Source organism: Halictus rubicundus, chromosome 12, assembly GCF_050948215.1.
Source record: "Halictus rubicundus isolate RS-2024b chromosome 12, iyHalRubi1_principal, whole genome shotgun sequence".
NCBI classification, from domain to species: domain Eukaryota; kingdom Metazoa; phylum Arthropoda; class Insecta; order Hymenoptera; family Halictidae; genus Halictus; species Halictus rubicundus.
In genome coordinates, this window is record NC_135160.1 from 10,782,992 (window position 1) to 10,809,342 (window position 26,351).

Here is a 26,351-nt window from a genome sequence, read left to right on the forward strand (position 1 = left end):
GAGAGAGAGGGGCGCGGCGTATGAAATTTCCGCGGCTGAAAAAGCAGAGATACGAGGGGCGAAGGTTGTTAAACCAACTGCTGGAAAGTAGTCCCTTTGCGGGGCCTTTCATTATATCGCCTCTTCGAAGCCATCCTACGTTTATTAAACGTTTCACGCTGAACGTTTCTTTGACGTCGCTTCTTCCTCCGCGTCCTCGTTTAATATTCGAAAACGAGAACAAGAGTTTCTCCTCCGCCGTGTGCACCACTGCTGTTGTTATCTCCGAAGAAACGACACAACCAATTTTCCCTCGGTCGGAGTCGTTTTCTCGAACGAAACGAAAATTTCCAATTTGTTCCGTTTCCCCTCCGCAAGAAATTTCGAGCGGTTGCGGCTCCTTCCGTTCGATATCTCTGCTCCGCGCGGAAAGTCGAATCCGCAAGACTACCAGTGAATTCCCGTTATAAGTCAGCGCAAGCTTCGCGGATAAAAGTCACTGGAACCACCCACACCTCCGTCTCTGTGTCATAAATAGACCGCGGATCTCTATGCGAAATAAAAAATATTTGCATTGATTACAAGACGCAGGAGCGAATTAAAAATTTCTTTATTCTTTCAATTATTTTATTCAACTGAAACCAATACGCTGGTGCCGTTAAATCTTTTTAACATAACTGCTTTAACACGTTGACTGCCACGTCACCCATATGTCGGTGACGGAATTATTTGTGCAGGTTTTGAAATGAATTTTTGACGTTGATATATTCATTGTACCAAATTTTATTAGGATCTGTAACATGCAAGAAAGTTGGAGGACTACTCTCGGTATCATACTGTTTGAGATATATTTAACCATAGTCTTATATTCTATACATTCAATACGGTCTTTATATCTTGCATATTTATTTCATATCTTACATGTAATTAGCAGTTTAATTTTATCTTTTTCAATTTTTATTTCATTGATTAACTTACTTTTGATTTTATGGAATTTTTGGGGTTTCTAGTTTGCCGATCAAAGTGTTAAATCGTGCTTACTCGTTTTTCTCATAAATGCATAAAATCCGCAGTCTAGTCATAAACCTATGATGTGCGCTGTGTATTTCAAATGCAACCTCGGATTTCGCCTAAATGTCTCTTGTCGGAACCGCGCAACTGACTTATAGCGGGAATTCACTGTACCAGCCGCAATTTAACAGTTGCCTCGCTTCGACAACTGAAACCGGGTCGCGGACGGAGACGCGGCTGGAGAAATACAACTGATTAGGGGGAACGAGCACTCTAATCAGCAGATTTTAATTAGGATAACCCGGTGCCGGTGGCACATTCTGAAATTTTGCATTAACGTCGACCGGCCAAGGTTTCCGGGTCCGCCGTTCAAAGAGACGCCCCGGAGATAAAGCGGTCCGATCTCCCCCGGGCCACGGGACACCAGACGAAACCGAATCAGCCCGAAAAATCGGCCCGCCGGGCTTCGATTCCGCACCGGTGAATTTCCGACCGACCGGTCGATCGCACACGCTCGCGGCCAAATAATTATGCAAATTACGCGGCGCGATGCACGCTCACGGTGATACGCCTGTTTAAAGGGCCAATTACCACGTGTTAACAGGCCGTGTCGACTGTTAAAGTAATTGGCGTTGTGTCACGGGCGAGCTATGGCCGAGCTTAGGAGGGTCCGAGGCGACCCGCTCCCCGCGCCCGGAAATTGCGATTTTCGCGCGAGAGGTCCAGCTGCGTGGCAACGTATCCTCCTTTGTCTAATAAATTACGATACACTATCTAGCTAAATAACTGTCCCCTCTTCTTTTTAAAATTCCACAAAATTCTACACTGTTTGCTTTGCGGAAAGAAAGTACTAATTATGTAATGAATGCAACCTTAAAATTCTATCCCGCCAAGTACGGACTCTAGAGGAAACGTTTATCCAAATTTATGGAAAATAAAAATTGTCTCCGTACCCCAATTCCTCTAATCTTTATACCGTTCCAAAATTCCTCGTACCCATTGTTCTAAAAAATAAATGAAATCCGCATCATCGCGTGGATCCTCGGCGGCTTTGGGACCTGTTCGGATCTCGTCGCCAATGTTTCTTCGTGCTGCGGTTTCAGCGCACGCTATCACGGGCCCGATAAAGCGTTATTGTTCGGCGAAATGTCTCTGGACAGGGGCAATTCGGTTTGGCGGTGAACGGGCATGATTTCTGGCAGCGCGAGCGTGCGGAAGAAACAAATAGACTTGACCGATGAGGAGTATAATGCGGTGACAGGACCGCAACGGTTGACGAGCCTGGGATTTCTATTGGACACCGGTGACGCGGAACCGAACCCGCAAAAATCGCGTCGCATGGCGTCGCGTCGCCGAAGCGTTCGCTGTTTGCCAAGCGAGCTCGTCCCGTTCGTTTGTTTTGGGCTTGCGGTGAAGCATTCGGATAACCCTGGTTACCGCCAGTCACCGGCAATCATTCCGAGCTGTTTGCTCGCCAGTTTTGTGCTCGCGCTGCGCGCCGTTGCGCCCCGCGATTATAGAGAGCAGCGCGAGCGCGCGCGCGCGAATTCCAACGACTCCGCAAACTAATACGTCCAGAGAAACGGCTCGGGATCGTTGATTCCGGCTTAGGGAACGTTTTAATCGCAGCCACCATTCGTTCCTCCTCGCCGCGCGGCTTCTGCCAGCCTCGGGATTAGCTTCTACATCGAAATAATGGTGTTGGATCACTCGTTGTTCCTAGCCTTGGTAATCCGACCTCGTAGGCTTCACACTAAACCTACCACCGCCCGGTCCAGCGAAATCTGATTCTCAGATTTTCTATTTTCCCATTACTGCAGGTAGTGTTCCTTCTCGAGAATTTCTCGAGAAATTTTATAATTGATTATTTCGGTTTTCTCGAGAAATTTAAATCTAGGAAAATTCTTACGAATCTCATTTATTTTATAACATGTGAATTCTTAAATTCTCTTAAATTCTTATTTAGAACTTTGGAAAAACTGAATACCGAATTGAGTAATGGGTTTCTTGTTGTTATTAGAGGAGAAATATCTAAAAGAAGAGACAAGATTGTTGTATCCCTTATAAAATATCTGCACAATCCAGAATCTCTGCAAAAAGATTCAGAAGATACATTATTTTTTATTTAACATCCAATGCCTTGGATATGTATAAAATGGCAAAACAAATTCTAAGCAGACTTTTTGGAAAATATAACAATGATTCTTATGAAAATAGTGAAAAACTTTCAGATTCTCAGAATGAGAAACTATCACTGGAAAAACAGTTGGGATTAGAGATTGCTGTGTGTGCCGCAAAAGGAGTCTCGTCAAGAAATGCGGGGCTGATTGGTCAGAGTGGAAGTGGGGGTACGCCTCTAGCTGGTCTATTGGCTGCAGCGGTTGCACAAACTATGCAGCGTGTGACGTGGAAGCCTAAACATTGGCCTACTGGAGCGTCAACGGTGGGGATAGGCGGAGCGACCAGGTGACCCTTTTGCCCTTGTCCCGCGAGACTTCTTGCGAGGCGCCGACAGTATCGTTGAATTCCAACAATTCCACCCAAGGTACACCCTACCTAAGCTGGGAATAATTTACAACTCACAATTGACGCCACTGCAAGTATTTTTCCTTTTCAAGGTGTACGGTGGTTCATTCTCTTCGGTTATATTCTTTTACAGTGCGGTATCCAGTATCTGTACGAGTTGGCGACGCGGGTCAAAAGCGACCCACCGACTGCCGAGCGTCGCTGAGACCCAGTTATTAGAGAGGACACGAAATAAAGAGCTGCAAGTTTAGGGCGGCAATTGATTCCCCGATCACGAATTCAAATCTCGGTCTAGTTTTTGGTTCTCGCGTTAGGTTTCAATTAAACGCGAGGTCGGGAAGCGTCGCGGCGAATAGCGAAATTAGGTTTTCGTCCGGGGCCGGTCTCTTCCGGCGGCTTTCGTCCCAACAATCGCAGTTGTTCGCGCGGTGCACGATGCATGATGCACGATTCACGCTGCACAGAGTGCAAAGCGTGACGTTTCTACGCGTCCGGCAGCATCTGCGATTATTTACGTCGCGTGACGTACCCGTCGAGAACGGCATACACATACGCTCGCATATGCCGACACGTCGCGTCGCGTCGCGTCGGCCCGGAGGGTTTCGTGATTGCGCCCAATGCACACAATCCGTCACGAGCACCGTTATCGCGACGCAGTTTATAGTTGCTAGTCGGCGGCCGTCTGACCACCACCGACCGTTTCCCCTCGCCTCGCCTAATTTCTCCCATTGCCGCTCGCGATCCGACGACTTTGTCGCGATTTTACGACGCGACGGCTCGTGATCGCCACGCACGCTCCCTTCGCTCCCTTCGCTCCCTTTGCTCTCGCAATCCTAATCCGCGAGCTGGAAATCGTAACTTGCCGGCCCGAATCGACCGGCCGCCTTTCGTGTACGCGTACCGTCAATTATCTCGCGTGAACGCAATCAACGGCGAGAATGATTTTTCCGCGCGGACTATAGTTCGCGCTCGGTCGTCTTCTCCTGCGGTCGCGCGATTTCTCTCGGAGAAATCATGCTCGCGTCGGGGTTCACTCCCAACGTGTAATTTAACAGCTCCGAGTGCAAGGGGTTAATACTTTTCCTAAACAAAATCAAACCTTTGCACTGGGAGCTGGTTTAACTCGAAAATCGAACATTTTTCCGACCTAGATATGAAATTGATGTAATGCTTCACAGTTGAATGTCTAGTAATTTATTCAGTATAAATTGATTGAATAGTGTAAATAATATTTTGGATAATGTTACAGGAATTTTTGGGTTATTAAGGAGGGTTAATGTTACAGCAGAATGTTTAGCCATTTTCGGGGGACAATAGATACACGTTGCACAATGGGAATATCCACGATTCCTGTCACGTGTCGTACTAAGGCGATTCAGCGTGGCCAAGAGCATTAACGCTGAACCTACCGCGGTTTTGTATTTCACAATTATTGACAGTGTAAAAGAGTTTTCATAGGAAATTACTGAATTGATTTCTTTATTGGCGTGCATATTATAATGAAAATCATTCAACGTTTAAGTAAATTCAATCTTTTCCCTTCACTTGTGCTTGGTAGGTTTAGTGTTAACGATAAGCTGACCACGAAAAAATAAGTGTGGCTGTCTTATAGAAATGGCACGATTTTATTTCAATTTTCTGCGATTTTCATTACAACGGACAAAGATGCGCGTATCGCCAGTGGGAAGCATCTTTGCGATTTCAGTAATGTAGGAATGTTTTAAAGGAACTCCTACGTCTTAGGTGTGACCGATTTCGCTATAGTCCTTTATACTCTTAATAACTCGATACTTCGTTAACACATTCGTCCCTATTATCCAAGGCCCACTTTCATTCTTCCTCTGTCGCACTCACATTCTCTCTCTATCAGTTTCACTTGCATTCCGAAAACCCAAACAGTTACGTACGCCCTGCGCTTGGCGCCCCTAAACACTTTACTCTTGTCACCGAGACCCAAACACTCTTCTTTTAGATATTTCTTCTGTAATAACCACAAGAAACTCATCACTCAATTCGGTATTCAGTTCTTCTAGTTTTAAATGAGAATTTAAGAGAATGTAAGAATTTATATGTTATAAAATAAATGAGATTCATAAGAATTTTCCTAGATTTAAATTTCTCGTGAAATACTGGAATTTCTCGAGAAATCAGAAATAATCAATTATACAATTTCTCGAGAAGGAACGCTATCCGTGCCGGACAGGTAAAACTGAGACACCCGATACGTGGACGCTGAATTGGAGAGATACGGAGGAAAGTACAACCAGAAGCGAGGGATTCGCGTTATCAAGAGGATAAGAGTTAATGCAAGCGTCGCTATCCGTCTCTCTTTCTTTTTTTCAATTTTTTCCGCCCTGCAAATAGTTATCTTTACGCCGCTGATCTTCGTGCAGTGGCAGCGTAAAACCTGCGCCGAGAGACCGGCACAGCTCCTTCTTCCTTTTTTTTTTTATTTTGGGAAGGGGACGAGAGGCGCATTCCTCGAGTGTCGCGCAACGTTTACACGTTTCGTTGCACGCTAGATAAAGTCCGTCGTCGGTCGAACGACGCGACGCGACGCGACGCGACGCGACGGCTCTGATTTATCGCGACGTAAACTCCGACGATCACGGAAACGATCCGGGGCCGAGCGAAATATCGCTGAGAAACGGAAGATGTTCCAGATAGGAACCATCTTTTTTTTTTCTCCCGGCAAAAAGGAGTTCTCGTCGAGCGAGCTCCCGTCAAATTAAAATAAAACGCGGACGAACGAACGAAAAAAACAAAAAAGGAGGGGAAAAAAAAACAAGGCGTCGCGTTTCCGTGGTGTACGCGCGATGGCGACCGGTCAGAGTTCAGGCCGGCTTTTGTGAAATCCGAGAATTAACGAAGCGCGTTGGAAAACGTTCGGATATCGCGGTCGCACGCAATATCCCCCCGTCGCCGGGCGCAGGAAAAAAATAATTCCATTGCAATTTTTCGCGCGAGCCGTTCCCCGGCCGAGAGCAGCGTGAAATAATAAAGCTGCAGTTTCCCAGCGGCGAGGAAACAAGGCGTCGCTGCTCAAAGCCGCGCCGGAACGAAACCGAGGTTGTTCGGCCCGATAAAAGGCATTTACACGATGCGGATCGGCTCGTAGATCGTTGCCAATTGATAACCCGTAGTCGATGAATACCGTCGATAACGCTACAAATGTTTCTCTTCTTCGAGGCACTGAACCAGACCGAAAGCATAACGTCAAGTCGATTAACATCCTCGATAACGCCATTTTCCTTTCCACCCGGGCTACATCATGGTTCAATCTAAAAGCCTGTGCACATTCGACAAGCCTCCCGTGCAAGCAACAAAATCAACTCCTTGTTGCGAGGGGCTCTAATAAGTGACAGTGATTGATAAACTGTCGAGCTTATTTATGATCCACACTACCGGCCAAAAGTAATTGACCACATATAAAAATCGCATAATTTTTTAAAAATTGAACTGAAATGGGTTGAGATTTCTTGACACGTTAAATGACAAAGTTTACTAAGTAACGGGTAAACGAAATGTTGAAAAAATTGGTATTGGTCGAAATTGCGAAGAAAAAAGTTAAAGTAAATTTTTTCAACTTTTTTATCCAAGCCTGTAATGAAACTTTGATCAATACGTTTTGTAGATCTACGTTAATTATGTGCATGGTGAAAATTTCATCCAAATCGGTTAATATCGTTATGAGTTATAAACATTTAACTGTGATCACATAAGGGTGAAATTCCTTGACAATGCCGAATATCTGCGACATTCATTCTTAAGCTCTCGTCTTGAAATGTTTATTGCTCATAACAACGTCCACCGATTTCGATGCAATTTTACCCGTTACTTAGTAAACTTTGTCATTTAGCGTGTCAAGAAATCTCAACCCATTTGGTTCAATTCTAAGAAAATTACGCGATTTTTATATGTGGTCAATTACTTTTGGCCGGTAGTGTAAGTCAGACGTGAAAATCGAATGTAACACGGTAGAAACATTTTTAAAGAATGTAGAAATAAAAAAGGGTGTATTATTCTTAATTCACTTAGATGGATCAGACAATTTTTATTTTGCATAAAAGTCTGCAGTCCAGCGAGATTCGCGTCGATTTTCTATACAAGTGAACTGTTCAGAAAAAGGGTATCTGTCCGAAAAATGGTACTGCGTGTTTGTGCTAACAGGAACACCGGGTGAGCGCATCGAAGGTCAGACATGCACAGGACTTTCTACTGCGCAAGGTGCAAGTGTCTGGATTCCAGATGACCGTATCGAACGGTGAGGTTGGCCGTAAGAATGTTTCAGAAGGAGCACGCCGTACAAAAGGCGAGGCCGCCACAAAAGCTCGTTCCGCGGATAATTCGAGGAAGGAGACGGTGCGACGAGCGATGGAGGAACCGTCGAGGATCGGCGAGCAAGACGGACGAGAGAAACGGAGCGCCTCCGTCGCGTTCTTCCACGGTCCGACGAGCGTTTTTCACGAGGCAGAGATTTTCTCGGGACGGTGGCGGTGCACGGGAAAATTTACGAGCGACTGGGAAGCGGGAAGCTGGAATAGGAAAGCGGAGGAGGAAAAGCGGGGGAGATGCCGTTACGCAATCGCGAGTCCCGTCCGCGACCTTACACAATGGAACCGTGATTGTCTCTTCTGCGACTTCCTATACGGCGCCATTGTGCGCGAAGCCCGCCCCGTTGGAAACACCGGCGAGAACCTGCGCCCCGCTAACCGACTCTGCCAGTCTACGGAAACGTTTCCGGAATCTTTCCGCGATCGACGGTTAGCGAGTTCTTTCTTGCCCGGGTTCAGAGAGCACGGAGAAACAGCGTGGCGAAAGAGAGAAATGTGTCCGTCTGTTCATAACAGAGACCGTGGAACGGGGCCGAGCGTAAATATCGCGTTCGAGCTTCAATCTGCCGGTCCGCGACTGCTGCTGGCCAGCCTCCCTAATATGCGCGCGGTTTCCTTCTTTTTAACTGTTTACCACCTCTCAGTATTTTTTAATTTAGCCGTTGCCCGCGGTCGCTCGCGAGCGCGTCCAGATGAATACTTTGCATCGATATTAAAATTCTTTCGGCCCGCTCCTACCCTCCTCGGCACACCCCCCTCCGAGCTACTGCCAACGGAAGATATTCGACTCGCAAACGGGCCTCTGTCCTCGCGTTTTCCACCTCCATGCAGATCACCCGCGTGATTCGCCGCGTGCAACTTCGACATTTATCGAATTATCTATTATCGGACCAACTTTGTAGTAAATTCAAGTTTCTATTTCTTAGATTGTTATATAATCTCCGTCATTGTCAAGGACAGTTTGCAATCTTTCCTGCAAATTTTCAATTCCCCTCTTATAGATTCGTCAAGCAAAATATGACTGAAGGTGCCTCCCTGCATCTTCTACAGAAGTGAATGTTTTATTTCCTAACACTAGAACGACCGGAGCAGTCAAAATGACTGGTTCCTAATTTTTTCTTTTACAATTACTGAAATTGTAAAAATGTTTTCATCGGAAATTTTTTAATCAACCTCTTCATTGAAGCACATATTACAATAAAAGTTGTATGAAGTCTGCATGGGCACAGTCTTGTCACTGTTACAAAGCAGTATACGTCAGTCGCATTTATTGCTCGGTCGTTCTAGTGTTAAATAATGCTCCAGAGATCTGAAAAGATGATAGTCAGAGGGAGCAACATCCGGTGAGTACGGGGGTGCGGTCAAACTTCCCATTGCAATTCTTTGATTTTTTCCTGAGCGAGTTTCGCTGTATTGGGCATTGTCAATTTGCAGTATTACACCTTTTCCGTGGACTAAAGATGCCCTCTTTTTCAATAGTTCTGAATACAGCCGTTGTATTTGCTGACAATACAACTGAGCAGTAACTGTTTCTCCAGGTTTCAACAACTCAAAGTGAATTATGCCAGGACAGTCCCACCAAGTGCACAGTAACACCTTTCCAAGTGATAAGCTAGATTTAGGGGTTGATATTGCGGTTTGATTTGCAGGAAGCCATTGCTTGGAACGCTTTATGTTATCACAAAGAATCCATTTTTCATCTCCGATAACGATTCTGCTAAGAAATGGATCTCCACGAAATCTGGATAGCAATCAAGTGCAAATTGATCGACGAATATTCTCGTTGGTCTCGGATAATTGATGCGGTACCCATATTCCTTGCCTATACGCTGTTCCCATTTCGCGTAGGCGCCTTTTTATAGTTGACCATGTGGACCCAAGGCTTCTCGATAATTCTTGTATACTTAATTTTGGATCAGCTCCCATCAGGTTATCATTATCAAACTCAACTGGTCGTCGAGGCCTGTCAGAGAGATCATAATCACCAGCAGCAAACCTTCTGAACCAACGTTGACACTTGTTGACCTTCGATACATCTCCATAAACATCTCAAATTTTCTTTGCTGCTACCGTTGTATTAAATCCCGCATGAAAATGGAAAAATATGCAATGACGAATATGATCCTCAGACGGTACGGACGCCGCCATTTTATTACAGGGTTGTAAACAAAAATTATACTTTTTAGAATATTTTGAACACAGGCTGCTTTACCGAAAGCTGTAAAAGAATTCAACGATCGGTACAACAAGGTTGTAGGAGTACTGTGAGTATCATAATCTTAGCTTTTCAATTTGATTTCGTTAAATAAACGACTGCGTGAATTTGTTTCAACCGGCTGAGTGGCCATTGGAGGCGATAACCAAGAGGATGCCGGGTTCGGTTCTATTTGGCCGTCGTTTGAAACTCCATTTGCCCGATTCCGTGGAACGTGCGAACAAGCACGGATCGCGGGGAATGCAAGAGACTCATCGAGGGGACGCAGGAGTGTCATTAACGCGACATCGGCACCGATGGCAGCCGGCGCGAACGGTTCCCCGTCAGAAAAGGCGGGAGAGACAGAAACCTGACAATAAGGGCGACTCGCAGCGAATCGCCGTGCCGCGGCGACCGTAATCGAACGCTATGTTGCGAACGGGAATGCGAGCGCGAAAGCGAATTGACCGGGGGACTGCTGCTCGTACAAATGAAATTTCGGTTCCCCGATCGATCAGAACGCACGTAACTCGCTAAATAGCCGATTTAACCGGCTGTGTCGTTTGCCGCACGACCGTTCGACCGCTGAAAACAGCCGGAACGTTCTGTTTCCGTTTGGAAATTGTCCTCGAGCATGGCCGCCCGGAGCCAGCTCCCGCGCGTCCGAGCTTTTTTCCACGGACGAAACAACGAATGGTAATCGAGCAAATGAAAACTCTCGAGCGAACGAAAGAAACGCGACAGGGAACGGAAGCGGGACAGCCCGAGTGGATATGGTTCCATTCGATCGTGTTCGTCGCATCGCTCGCGTTCCAACGAGAAAAACAACCGAGCGAAAGCCGAAAATGCCCGCAACAAAGAGAGAGAGAGAGAGTGAGAGAGAGAGAGACTCAGGCGTTGCGCTGCCACGAAGAGCGAGGGAGAGAATGGTTGAAAGGGAGGGAGAAGCACGAGGAGTGCTGCTGCTGTTTCGCTGCCATTTCCATGGAAATTGAGCACTTCGAGAGTCGGCAACCTCTCCAACTGGCTTCGAGTTACTCGACAACTCGATCCGCGTTTTACTCGTGACGGGCTAGTTCGAGCCTGGACGAACAAAAAAAAAAAATAGAAGAGAGGAATTATTAACAGGGAAAGTAATTGCAACCGTTGCCCGGACACACGATCGCGGGGGTTTACGAACGATTATACGCCGAGTCTGCTTCGATCGGAGACTCGGGAATTTGGCCGCTCGTTATCGAGATCGCCGCAAGATTTTCCACCGAACTCGTTTCGCCTCCGCAACGAAAATACAGGTGCGCTCCGCGGAATCGATTCCCCTTGATCGATGATCATTTGCGAAAACCTCGGACCCTTTGAAACCTCGCTGGAAAAAAGAGCCCGCGAGGCCAAGCTTGCGCGCGGATACCGCGAAATTTTGTTTCACAGTTTCATCGGCTACCGCGTATCTCTCTCTCTCTCTCTCTCTCTCTCTCTCTCTCTTTCGCGTTTGCCAATTACCGGGCCAAACTTTTCCGAAAACCGTTCGAGCGGATTCGCCGTCGTTCCCAAGAATTACGACTGGTAAACGAGGCTGCAAATCCCCGCGAATAAGCAACGGTGACCGCTCGAACGAGAGGAAATATTATTGTTGCAACCTGCCAGGCAACTTGCGTTAACAAATGTTGCTCGGTACGAAACATTTTACAGGAACCGGTTCCCCGTGACGACAAGTGTCTCGACAATTTTGAGAAACTGTTTGCGAGAGTAATTCGCGTATGTTGTCAAGAACGCTTCCCTGAGTAACCGTCGGTACAATAGACTGCGGACCTTTGTGCAAACAATTTGCCAACTCTTTTGCAATGAACAGGAAACGGTGAAGTGGAATTTTATTTCCACCTTCGATTTCTTTCACATGTTGGAAATAATGTAAAAGCGTGATTAAATTTTTCTGATATATTTTCTATCTCGTTTTTACCATACGTACATCGAATCCGCTTAAAAATTTAAGAAAGTGGAATGAAATAATATCCTATTTATAATGGGAACAGCCTTTAGAGATCCAAATCAAAGAAAAATCGAATTTTATATTATAGCATTTCCTGACAATTTCCGTGAGCCATAAATGCATAAAGACCCGCAGTCCACTAATAATACAACGCAGTCTTCAAATAGTTCTTACGCAGAAGCTGTGGTACCTCGAGGCTGATTATAAGTCCTTCGGGTATAAGTAGATTACTCCGGGAATGGTCAGACAAGCCAAGTTGGACAATTTTCAAGAAACTGAAATGGAAACGATGGAATATTAAAACAAACAAATCTAATTCCAAATTGATGCATTCGCAGGGAACGTTGGCGTCGCGACTGTAAGTAGGTTAAATGTTCGTTCTCCCCCTATACTAATTAGAACGTACTTTCCTGATCTGCGTCGAATAACGGTTGCCATCGGATATCGGAAAACTTGTCGATCAGTCGTGCAGGCTCGTCGATTTACGCACGATTTGAAAAAAAAAGAGACAGTGTTCGAGGAGAACGAGCAACGAACGCGACGCGACGCGACGCGACGCCGCGCGGCGCGTTGCTCGCGCGAGAAAAATGGGCGCGATCGTAGGCGAACGGCCGGAGAATATGGCGCAATAAAAATCTATGAAATTCTTGATACCGCGCGCGGAACGGCGCGGAACGAAGCCAAACGAGGAAAAGGCTGTCGATCTTTTGAAGTTCCGCCTGTCAGAGACTCCCCGCTCTCGCGTTTCCGGAGGATTAAAGAGAACAATAGCTGCGGGAAACGGAGCGAGAACTCTCGATACTCTGTTTATTCAAGACGGCCAGCGGAATTTGATTTGGACGCGCGACGACGGGACGACGAGAGGCGAGGAACAAAGCGATCCAAGGCGTCGCGACGCGTCGCGTCGTCGGGCGGAGATCGATGGGAATATCCGTCGGCTCGGCTGCGCTGTTGCGCCGCTTCCAGCGAGCGCCTCCAGAGCAAACAACGATTAATTTACCCGACGAAATTGCGGATAATGAGTTCGACACTCTACACGCAGCGGGGAAACAAGCGGATTAATCGAGCGGTTAAGTCTCGAGCGTATACGATCGGCTTCGCGTCTCCGACGAACCTAAGCCGCGCGGGATCCTCGTTACGCAGATAGAAAGGGAAAGGGAGAGCCCGGTGCACCCTTCCGGAGAACAGTCTCGAGAAGCCACGATTCGAGAAATCGTCGGCCGTCTGCCCGGTAATGGGTTTCGACGGGCGATCGATCAATTTTGAAAAAGTTCCGCGCAGTGGCGGCCGGGCCCCCTTCATTTTTCAATATCGACAAGCTCGACCCACTTCCACGGGTCGCGCATTATCGGCACCAGTTACTCGCCGATAACGAGCAGATAAATTAACGGGGGCGACGATCGAATCGAATCGTAGGTCGGGACCGGCTCGCGGAGCTCCGAGCCCGAAAGGAAATCGGAAGAATTCTGGCACGCGAGTCTCGTCGGCCACGTATTCCGAAATGGAATGCGATATGGGCGGGCCGAAAGCTCGAATTCCATCGCGACCGGTCGGGAATAGCTCGCCTCTCGTCCCACCTACTCGAATTTGAAATACAATCGTTTTTATCGTATGCCGATCATTCGAGAAATTTCTCTCTTTGTTGAAAATAAAACGTTATTATTACTGGAAATTGCTAGTTTATGTTCGAATAAACCACCGTTTCGTTGGAAAAAATCAATTTTTCCGGACGCGCGATACGGATGTAACAAATAAAAACCGACCGGCCGCCGCGATCACAGCGAAACGCTTCCGGAAATGGGTCACCGAATCGGCGACGATATCGCGAAAAATTAATGTTTTTCGATGAAAACACTCAGATCGGCCGCAAAAAGTTCGCGAGCATTTTTGGAGTACAAATAGAGAGCCATCGGAAAACATTCGGAAACAGAGTTTTCGAAAAGACGGCTGTATCTCCGGAAATAATTGGTACACTTCAATGCAAAAATTGATAATACTGCTCGAGGATGTATTCTCTCGTATGCCGAAAGATTCCTGGCAAACGGATTACCAGTTTTTGAGAAAAAAATTCCCGTTTTCCGCGTTTCAGCCCGATTCGAGGTACAATTGCGTCGTTCGCCTGATTCTCTTCTGGTGCGTTTGCACTCCAAGGCTTCGTTCCTCCGTTAAATGTACAAATAAACAATGAGAAAGATAACCAGTTTTGGAGAAAAAAATTCGCGTTCTCCGCGTTTCAGCCTGACCCAAGGAACAATTGCGTCGTTCGGCTGATTCTCTTTTTCGGTGCGTTTGCACTCCAAGCCTTCGTTCCTCCGTTAAATGTATAAATAAACAGCGAGAAAGATTACCAATTTTTGAGAAAAAAATTCCCGTTTTCGCGTTTCAGTCCGATTCGACGAACAATTGCGTCGTTCGGCTGATTCTCTTTTTCGGTGCGTTTGCACTCCAAGGCTTCGTTCCTCCGTTAAATGTATAAATAAACAGCGAGAAAGATTACCAATTTTTAAGAAAAAAATTCCCGTTTTCCGCGTTTCAGTCCGATTCGACGAACAATTGCGTCGTTCGGCTGATTCTCTTTCGGTGCGTTTGCACTCCAAGGCTTCGTTCCTCCGTTAAATGTATAAATAAACAGCGAGAAAGATTACCAATTTTTGAGAAAAAAATTCCCGTTTTCCGCGTTTCAGTCCGATTCGACGAACAATTGCGTCGTTCGGCTGATTCTCTTTCGGTGCGTTTGCACTCCAAGGTTTCGTTCCTCCGTTAAATGTATAAATAAACAGCGAGAAAGGGTCTCGGTTGCGAACGACGAGGTTTACGGCGCAACAAAAACGAAGGCAGGATTGATGAAACGCGCTCGGATATGAAGCGGATAGGATACGCGAGTGGCGGTTTAAAAGCGCGAGACGTAAAAGGCTGTGCGCGAAAGGAGGAGCTCCGAGACTCGGATGGAATTCCAAGACAAGAAGATTATTCCCGGAGACGCAACGAGACGCGACGCGACGCGACGCGACGGCCGCGTAACGTTATTGCTCTCCGGTTGCAAACATAAATTCTCTTCGGAGATATCAGCCGCGGAGAACGTCGCTCCCGGCGCACTATTTTCTCCCGCGTCGAATAAATATTCGCCCGCGTCGACTGTAAATCGGGAACAGCCTGCGCGCCGATCGAAGCCGGTCGCGGCCGCGGGTTGCGAGAGGCGGTCCTTCTTTGACGTCGAGTCGACGCAATTTTCGATCCCGCGGAACGCCGTAATTACTACCGGCAAGAAACTCCTGGCACCGAGTCTCGTTAGCCGCGAATAGGACGTTTCCACTTATTGCCATAACGCGTCCGAGGGCGTTGCGAACCTCGACTGCCGAATCTGCCGCTGACGTCTTCGAGACGATCTCGAAACTCGTAACGGCGGAAATTCGTAAACGCGTCATTCGACAAATTTTCAAACGAGAAAGAAGGAAATACGTATGTATATACCAGTACCTTGGAGTTATGACGCATGGAGTATAAATCCGAGGAAATACGTATGTACATACCAGTACGTTGGAGTTATGACGGATGGAGTATAAATCGGAAAACGCAGCTGCGTTTAGGGAATCCCAGCTAATTGGTATTCTTCCCTGTTGTTCATACGAACTGTCCAACCGAGCGAGGAACAATTGTATGAAGTGTACGAAGAGAAATTGTATGAAGAACTATCACGAATTGGGTATCAATCCTACAATCGAACAACATCGCGGAGCGACGGAAATTACTGTGTTTGAACAATCGGAATGAGATCGCAGCGCAACGGGTAAATAGGTTTCCCAGATGCTGGCCTGTTCGAATACCAAAATTATCGTGGACGCGACAACAACAACGGTCAACAGGCCACGAACAAAAGAGTTGGCCGGTGAACGACACCGAGCTCGCCAAATTAGCCTTTCAGGTGGGGATCGATGGAATAAAGGCGCGCCGCGCCGGCCACCGAATCCGAGCAACTTTTCCAAAGAGATTTCGAGTTGATTAGCGAGCGCGATCCTAATTAAGCAAGTTAACGCGATTACCATATAGCCAGCCGCTCAGCATCCGTAAGTCGGGAGCCGGGATCGACTCGGCTTCTGAATCTCCCTGGCTCGATCCTCCAACCCCGAGTCGCCCGAATTTCCGAATAACGTCCTGCCGAAATTTGCGACCTGTGGTCGGTCCCGAAACCCGCTCCTCTCTCGTATAAATGAATTACGGACGTTCAAATTTGGTTTTTGTTCTGCTCGACGATTCGCCATTTCGATATCGCCGATTCCGAAAGCAGTGTTTTTCACCCTGCAGAACCGATTCCGACGATTTTTGGATACGTACCTGTTGTACACCCGATAACCCTAGGCCTTGTCTAAACGCCAACGCATCACGATAATCATACGATAGACACGTCAGCCAGAACACTTGAATCACTACGACCAAACAAACCCTTTGGACTTTGTCCCTTCCACGTCATCCCTTTCCACGGGAAACCTTTTCCACTCCCTTCCAGATTTTCCTCTCAAAAACTACATGTACAGGGTGCCCGGGTTTTAATGGACAAACTTTGGGAGCATATCCTACAAGTGGAAATGAGAAGAAAATGTTATTTGAAGTTTGCTAAGAAACGCTTTATTACAAAGTTATAAACAAATGAAAGTTAGAATTGATGACGGTGGATTTTACTTCACTGAACATTGAAAGGCATCACTCCAGGCATTTTCACCACGTATTCTTGATCTAACTGGTCGTTAACAGCAAATCATATCAAAATAGTAAACATGAATAGACAAATAAAATGAACACGTTCGACCTTGCAATGTTCAGTAAAGTAAAATCCGCCGTCGTCAATTCTAACTTTATTTGCTTATAACTTTGTAATAATGTCTTTATAGTAATGTCTCATTTCCACTTGTAGCATATGCCCCCCAAAGTCCATTAAAATCCGGGACACACTGCATATGGCAGCCAATCGAAACAAATTTAGAGTTCTCCTTGCATACTCGAGTGCAGAAGGTTACGGTCGTTGCACCTCAACACCTCACCGTGTACTTAACATAAATGAAACTCTTCTCGATTTTATTATAATTAGCGTGCGCTGCGTCGCGTTACGTTCAACGACCAATTGTGACGCCCGAAGTAAGAACATCCGGCTGACCGACCTAATTATTGGCTGACGGAATATCTAGATCCTTCGAGAAGGATCTAGTTGTTCGACAAGGAACTCGTTTTTTATCGGTCTGTCAGTCAATAAATAGAGCAACCGCATGGCCGCTCTCTCTCTCTCTCTCTCTCTCTCTCTCTTCTATTCTCTCTCGGTCATCGCACGTACTATCTAGCGATCTCAATTAAACCACGTGAATTGAAAGTAATCTTTATTTCGTATTCGGCGTCAAAAGAGCATTAACCCCTTAACTTGTACGCTCGAGTTAATTCGAGCGCGCTAGACAAGCCAAACTGTGCACACTAGAGATAATTTTTCACACTTCAATATAATTGAAAATTGAAAATAACAATGTGAAAGCAAAGAGAAAAAATCGTTTTATTGACATTTATCATTTACATGGGATTGTAAGCTATAACACTTATTTATTCGAGAATAAAATATAGCCTTTTTCCATGGAACAAAAGCGCAGTGTATCAAAAATTGATTTTTTTTTTCGGTCGGTTTTTAAGAAAAAAACTATGCGTTAAGGAGTTAACTAGTACATCGCGCAATTATCTATAATTAATTCGTTCTGTTCCAATCGCGAACACAGTTACAAAACCCGGAATCCAACATACCGATAAAATGTTCAGATTTGAATCGTCTCCGAAAAATCAACAAATTCGAAGGGTGTTCTGTGGATTCAACGAGAATGTCATTGGACTCCGGCGACTCGGAGGCAGTTCGAGGTCAAACGGCGACAGGCGACAAAGATACTCGAAGGGTTTGCCGACGCGGCGCGGCGCGGAACTCGTTCGTTAATTGCCTCGTAAATATTCCACTTTGTCTTTTCAGTCGGCTGCGAGTTCGCGCGCGAACTTTGAAGTTGCGCCGTCAGTCGATGCCGCCCGCGATACAGCACGTATATTAATTTCCTATGGAAATCCGACGAAGGCGTTTCACCCGGTGCCACCCGCTCTCCTCTCCTCTCCTCTCCTCTCCGCTCCGCTCCGCTCTCGAGTCGACGCGAATCGCCCGGCGTCGGCTGAACCGGCAATAATTTTCAGATTAAAGGGACTCGGCGAAAATTGCTCGAGCCGCGCTGCTTTTTAATCGATCGATAGCCGCGCAGCAGCGTATCGGCAACAGCACAGAAATACCGGAGAAAAGATTGAATATCTCCCAACGGGATCGCCCCTGTTCGTCGGGAAACGACGATCCTCCGCCTCTCGGCGAATCCGCAACAGTTTCCTCCGGCAGACCGCAACGCGAGCCGAGCGTTTCCGCGAGCAACCGGCGACCGAAGTATAATAACGTCCCGCCCCGGCAAATAACCTGTCTTCCGAGCAGATGGGAACGTACGAGGGTCGCTTTAATCGCGGAACGAGCCTCTGCAACCGTAACGCGATTATCGCTCGAAAAATAGTTTCCTCTGTGATAACAGATCCGGTCGGAGCCGTGATTGCCTTTCCGATTCGAGATCGTTTAGCTCGCCGATCCTACGCCCTACTGTCCGGGGGTGACAAACCGTTGCTCTCTCGGTCGCTACGATCTCTAACTAAAAGCGTCTCTAGAGACGGGCCTCTGTGCCTCGTTCATTGCTTTTCGATATCCCTGGCTATTAAAACTCTCGGACGGCAGATACAAACGACGGGTATATAATTATCTTATAAACGTACGAATAAAAAAGAACCCTGAAAGGGTTCCCTCTAAAAGAACCCTTTTTCTCTATAAAAGAACTATGAATTCTCGATACGTGTCAACAACACGAGTCTTGCCGGCGACCAGTATCGTGCGGGAGACATACCTCTCGAGCTGCGTGGCTCCCGCGGTAGTGGGGATGACTCCGCGGCGCTTATCGTCCAGGTCTCGGCGACATATATAGAGAGATCACTGTTTTTAGCATTTCTCGCAGATTACAATTGCTGTTCAAGCGAGCCGCTTTCAAAACGGAATGGAGCTAGATATCTCCGTGATCCGTCGATGATCGAACCGCAAGCCGCGCGGATCGACTCGAGGATTAACTCAGTGGGATGGTTACGGGAGCGGAAATCCACAGGCTAACAAACTCGGCGAAACGATCCCCGCATATAAGGCGTGTACCGCGAGTAAAAACGGCGCGAGTGGTCCGTTGTCCCGCGTTTTTGGACGGTCGCCAGGGCCGCTTATTATTCGCGCGGGCCTCGTTTCGTTTCAATTTCGCTTTCGGCCGAGGAACCGGCGCGCGACCGAGCGTTTCCTCTCGACGACGTTCGGTGCCACCAATTAGAAAATCTCGAGGAAACCGAGCGGAAAAGTAGCGCTCCGCGGCGGGACGCTAACGGCCTAATAAAGTCCCGGCGAGCCGATATTTATTAGACGAGAAGGAGAGCGATTACGGCTGGTTTACGAGTGGAATCGCGGCATGGAAAATTCAGATCGTAAATGGAGGGCTGCAAACAATAGTTATCGGTTAACCGTTTCCATCCTGCCGGCGCTGAACGACGCCGCGAGATGCGCCGAGCAGCGCTGAGCGTCGCGAAGCGGCGCGACGCGGAGAGTGCCGGTAGTTCGGGAATAAAAGCCGATCGATCTTCTCGATCGGGGAACGTCATCTTCCGGATTCATGATCCGAATTTCCTGCGAGGCGGCCGTGTATCTATGCTAACCGGTGAAAAGATTCAGCAAGTGCCCCCCATTCGTTGTTCAACCCTTGACGCGGTATTGCAATTCTTTTAACAGCCCTCTTCGATCCAACAGATTTCAACTGTTGCAGCTAATGCGTCCGAACGGACAACGCCGGTGGAATTTTGTTTGTTCACAAATCGGAACAGGCAACAAATTCCACGAATAGCTCTATTACTCCTTTCACCATTCTGCGTCGCGAAAATCCTAACGAATCCTAAATTACTCGAATGCATCGCCATAAGTGGACTGCGGATCTTCGTGCAAAATCAAAATAGTTTCCATCGAGTGCTAGAAACAGCAGCCGAATAGAAATCTCGCTCTATAGCGATTTTAATAGATAACAACTAGCACATTGCTATTCTTAAAACCTATCGATCCTCTGCTTCAAACTGGACCCGCTCGTTTTTGTCATAAATGCACAGAACCCGCAGTCTAGTTATACAAAATTTGTATCGATATTCTCTCGAGGAATAATGCAACTCGTCACTCCTGTTTGTGGCATGGCTTTAAAAATATTGCTTGGCACGCTTAACTGCCACATACAATTCCCCGAGATTCTTACAAAATCAGAGTAATTCAATTAATGAAAGCGAAACTAGAAATGTTGAATGTATTGCAGGGGATGTTGCTTTAACCCTTTTGAATTCTAAAGATCTTAACCCATTTGCATCGTAAGGAGATATGAAAAGAAGGCCTTTATTACCAAACTTTCTTTTTATTATATTTAAGTACAAATATGACTACAAGTAAAAGAACTTCATATTTCAGCATTATAAGAAGAAATCAGAACTACTACTTTCATCTCCAACAACACCCTCCATTTCTATTTTTTAGCTAACGAATAATGATAGTGACCAACAAAGTTGAGTGTACGCATACGAAATAACCAGGGAAATTGAGCGTATATATACGGTCCGGTGACAGTGACCAGGAAAATTGACCGCATATTTACGCTAATGATGCAAATGGGTTAATAAAATTAGGTTTATCTATCTAAACCTGGTCAAAAATCGCTGTCAGTCATATGTGACTGATATAGCAGTTAACGTGTAAATTCGTGCACCTAGCACAATTTTACTAAAAATATGGACTTGTCCCTGGATCTTCAATTCCTGTCGGACCATGTCTTGGTACGCGTATAGAATAGGGTAATCCGGTGAACAGGGAGACCGAGTTAGGCGGGGTTAGAGAGGATTGGCCGTTTCCCGGTGAACTTTCGAAGGCTAATTCGCGACCGAGCCATCCGAGGACGGTGTTGGGCGAAACGAGAAGATCGGTTCTCGGATTTCGGGGTTTGCCAGTGACTCACCGTTCGCCTGAGGACAGTCCTAATGGTCTCGACTTCCTGCCTTGTCGGCCAGCGTGCATAGACGACGCCGCTGAGCAGCAGGACAAAAACGGCGATCCAGATCGTCCATGCCGGGACGTTCCTCGTCCTGGCAAGAAGCTTCTGGGCGCTCCTCGTCGAGATCACTTCTTGCGCCGGTATCTCGAGCTTCTGCGCTTTCCTCAGAATATCCTGGAGTCGCCTCTTAGCCTGCTCCACATCCGGCACCCCCATTTTCTTTATTTTTATCGCGCCTCCGCCCCGCTCGTCGACCCCCGCCTCCCACGCAGCCGAGGTCCGACCTCGCAAGGATCGTGTCCTCGTTGCTGGCACGGCTCTCGCGATCCAGACGTTAACAGAGCCGAGCTTCCGAGCTCCTCTTATGGCGCCGGGTCATCCTCGGGGCGTGCAGCTGCTGCGACCACCCTGCAATATTCAACAGTTCTCCTTAACCCCCTTCTCCTCTCCTCTCCTCTCCTATCTTGTCTTATCTCGCATCCAATCGGACTCGGAAATGAACGTTTCAAACGAAATCCGCTAAACATATACATTACCGGCGCGCTTCTATTTTTCCGCTATCGATACATCTAGCCCTCAACCCTTCGGATCTTTTCAATTAACCCCTAACGGTCCGGAAGTATTTCAAGTTCACTTCCCACTAGGTCCGAGCTAGTTTTCATACCAAGAGAAACTGTCGATTTTTATGTCAAGTATAGAAACGAAAATATTTACGTTTTGGACCCAGTATATATATTGGTCCGTTGAGGGTTAAAGTTTTCAGTTTTGAAAAATAAATATTCCTTTCGATGAGACGACTGCGTTGAACGGCGCTCGCTCCGGAACTGTGGCGATTCGAAAATTTCTAGGGAAATAAGTGGAACAAGTCCGGGGAGGTCAGACCTTAACTTCCATCCAGAACTTGTCCGCGGATACATGGCATCGATATTTTCGGCGGTGCCAACGTTCTCGGCTTGTCGGTCCGACGAACCTCGAGTAACGCGCGTTTCTCGAAAAATAGCATAAGCGTTACGTAGCGAACTCGCCGGCGAAGATTTCAGAACGGAAGCGGAGGTGGTCGAGGTTCGGGCCGAGTGATCCGACGTTAAACGAGTCGGCACTTAATTCCAGCCGAGGAAGTTGGTACTAGCGATCCTCCCCCCGCAGGCCCCTCGGCCTGTCCCCCCCTAATCGATTCTGAAATTATTCCCGGCGCACCGCGGTAATTACCTAATAATTCCGGGATCGATCCGCCGACAGAAACGATGCGGCACGCTGAAACAGGGAGATAGAGCCGGAGAGAAAGAGAGAGAGAGAGAGAGAGAGAGATAGCGGGAGAAAGTCAGCCAACACCCCCTGCGATTTGTACCCCCGCGAAAGTTCGACCTACTTCCCAGGCGCGGATCACAAAAGGTTCGCGCGAGCGACACGCCGAACCGCGCCGCGCCGCGACGGCTAATTATTCTCCACTGGATTCGACAGTCCGATTTTTAATTATCGACGTATCGGTCGACCACCCCCGTGCAGCCACGCGAGCCGCAGATATCGGCGAGTCAACGATCGACCTGATTCCCCGCGACGCGTTCTTTCCGCCCTTCCCGCCAGAGAATCGAGCCGCTCGAATTAACCCATTTGCGTCACGAGGTACGATCGAAAACAATGCCCGATCCTTTTGTTCATTTTTAATAGTAGGAAACCCCCCGCCCCTGTATCCCCTACACCTATTGTTCGGCACGCGGGTACATATAATTGATAATAACGTCGACAATGTGAAGTAATTTGTTCGCGCCAGTTCGCAGAACTGTGCTCGGTCGCCACGCGAACCAGAATACCATTTTCAAGAATTTTTTCGTTCGACTTTCCCCAACTTTTCCCAACGAATCTTCTGCTATAAGGTGCAGTGGGGCAAATTCGCACTAGGCCCTTATTTATTCGAATATACGTTGCATTGTATCAACTGTAAGGTAGAAATCTTCCTTTGGTTAGTATTCAATGATCAACATAGATGGCTGCCATGTGTTCTGCGAATTTTTATTCTTATGTTATTTTATTACTAAGAATAATTCCGCTTTTGCCCCATAATATAAGGAGATAAGATTCAATAATCTTTAAACAGGTAGGTGCAGTTTTGCCCCAGTTCCGGGGAAGTCCCCCCTAGCAGCACTGTTTTTAATTTATTAAGAAAATCATTAGTTTCCGAAGATATTTTTAATCCAAATTAATGCAACTTGAAGAATAAACCATGCGCTAAATAAAAACACTAAGATTATTACGTTTTAGTGGAATAGACAGAGAATACATCAGTTTAAAGTAAACTTTACCATTTCTGAGTCGGTTTTACCCCACTCCACCTTATAAAAGAGTACACTTTCTAGAGCAACTTGGAAAATTTACTTCACTAAAAAGTATCGATCACTGTCATCGATGCGGCTATGTCTATGAGAAACCTCTGCTACTAGTCGGTAAACTGCTCGAATGCCGAAATTCAAAAGGTTTTGATTTAAAAGAAATTCAAAAAATTGATTTACAACGAGGTGGTCGTCCGGGAGAGGGGGAATCCTAGAATCGAACGAATCTTCTCCTACATAAAAGAGTACACTTTCGAGAGCAACTTGGAAAATTTACTTCACTAAAAAGTATGAATCACAGTCATAAATGCAGTTATTTCTATGAGAATTAAGAGAAATTCAAAAAATTGATTTACAACGAGGTGGTCGTCCGGGAGACGGGGAATCCTAGAATCGAACGAATCTTCTCCTATATAAAAGAGTACACTTTCGAGAGCAACTTGGAAAATTTACTTCACTAAAAAGTATGAATCACAGTCATAAATGCAGTTATTTCTATGAGAATTAAGAGAAATTCAAAAAATTGATTTACAACGAGGTGGTCGTCCGGGAGACGGGGAATCCTAGAATCGAACGAATCTTCTCCTATATAAAAGAGTACACTTTCGAGAGCAACTTGGAAAATTTACTTCACTAAAAAGTATGAATCACAGTCATAAATGCAGTTATTTCTACGAGAATTAAGAGAAATTCAAAAAATTGATTTACAACGAGGTGGTCGTCCGGGAGAGGGGGAATCCTAGAATCGAACGAATCTTCTCCTATATAAAAGAGTACACTTTCGAGAGCAACTTGGAAAATTTACTTCACTAAAAAGTATGAATCACAGTCATAAATGCAGTTATTTCTATGAAAATTAAGAGAAATTCAAAAAATTGATTTACAACGAGGTGGTCGTCCGGGAGACGGGGAATCCTAGAATCGAACGAATCTTATCCTATATAAAAGAGTACACTTTCGAGAGCAACTTGGAAAATTTACTTCACTAAAAAGTATGAATCACAGTCATAAATGCAGTTATTTCTATGAAAATTAAGAGAAATTCAAAAAATTGATTTACAACGAGGTGGTCGTCCGGGAGACGGGGAATCCTAGAATCGAACGAATCTTATCCTATATAAAAGAGTACACTTTCGAGAGCAACTTGGAAAATTTACTTCACTAAAAAGTATGAATCACAGTCATAAATGCAGTTATTTCTATGAGAATTAAGAGAAATTCAAAAAATTGATTTACAACGAGGTGGTCGTCCGGGAGACGGGGAATCCTAGAATCGAACGAATCTTCTCCTATATAAAAGAGTACACTTTCGAGAGCAACTTGGAAAATTTACTTCACTAAAAAGTATGAATCACAGTCATAAATGCAGTTATTTCTATGAGAATTAAGAGAAATTCAAAAAATTGATTTACAACGAGGTGGTCGTCCGGGGGAGGGAAAATCCTAGAATCGACTGTAGGGCATGTCAAAGTTTCGGGAAAGCAACCATAAACACCGTTGGATCGAGGCTGTCGATTTTCGAGAACCGGTACCCGTATAATTTTTTCGCGAGCCGCAAGTTCTGACGCGCGCGGCTTCCGACGATAATTAATTTCGCGAGGCTCTCCTTTAAAATAGTTCGTTCGCCGGGCGAGCACCCTCCGCGAAACTTCGCTTGCCCCTCTTTGAATTATATTCGAGTATCGAGAGGGGAGGAAAAAAATCTTTTGTGAATCTTCCGCGAAAGTTCCGCGCCCGAGCAAGTTTCCACCGAGGAACTGAAGAGCGGGGACCGAGGGATGTAAGGGGGAGAGGGGGGGAGAGGGAGGAACAGTTTATCTTCCCGGAAGAACTTTTCTCCTGTATGCGGAGGAAATACCCTTTCGATCAAACCGCGGCGAACGAACCGCAACAGCCCGAGTACGCCGCGTCTCTCCATCAAGATTTCACCCCTCCCTCTCTCTCTCTCTCTCTCTCTCTCTCTCTGTATCTTCCCATCTTAATTCTATCTCCCTCTCTCTCCGGTCTCTAGAATCCCAACAGATATTTTCCGCCGCTCTAGATTCAACGCGATTTTCGAACGTGAACGCGGCAAGCGAACGCCTCGGAAAATAAGAGAGCCGTGCAATTATGTTCCAGAAAATGACTTTCGGCCCTGAACGCTGGCGGAGCTCCGGGCGAACCTTGTCCGTTCCCCTTACGGCCAAGTTCGGTTAATTAAACCTCAATTAATTTTCCGAGAGAACTGCCGGTTGCGGGGACGCGCGCGTTTCACCCCGACGAATCGAGAAACCGTAACTTTTGAGAAATTAGAAGCCGGTAATAGCTTGTGCAGCGTTGACTGGCTGACCGGCAAACGTAAAAATACACAGGGACCGAGGCAATTTATTCAGCGAAACAACGGTGTGTCGCAGGAATCCCCATACTGCGAATAAAAGGAATCTTTCGGTAGCCTTTCCTGCTTCCAGGACGAACCCGTCCTTCGCAAGCACGTATTTTTGTTTTATCTCGAACCGGAAGAATCCCCCAACAGACTCCGGGAATTTCTCCTTTATTCCAACGTTTGTAAAGCTCTCTACCGAAACGGGAAACTGCGTAAACATGTCGGCACTGCTTTTAGCACATGTCTTTCGGGATCCGTACAAACGGTTGCGCACAATTTCGAACGCGAAGCTTTCACGAGTATCGGTCTGGCTGTTCATGGGGTCGACAGGGGCACAGGATCGGGATCGATCAACAACCTTTGATATCGTCGAATTGCGAGCTCTAATTGGGCCAAAGGTTGTTTGCGACGAACGCATCATTCAGAGCGACGGTCAATGCGCGGACGATTGAAAGTTAGGTGAATCTAAAGCTATGTCGACACTG

The 26,351-nt window shown here is 46.5% G+C and overlaps 1 protein-coding gene across 1 annotated transcript in view; it reads right to left on the bottom strand.

Annotated features, from left to right (window-relative positions):
* The window catches only part of LOC143360097 (uncharacterized), a 125,234-nt gene that overhangs the window by 97,945 nt on the left and 938 nt on the right, over nt 1-26,351 (bottom strand). Inside the window, exon 2 of the mRNA XM_076798667.1 lies at nt 21,142-21,585. Within this exon, the coding sequence (XP_076654782.1) occupies nt 21,142-21,393 (252 nt within the window). The 5' untranslated portion in view covers nt 21,394-21,585. The remainder of the gene's footprint in view (nt 1-21,141; nt 21,586-26,351) is intronic.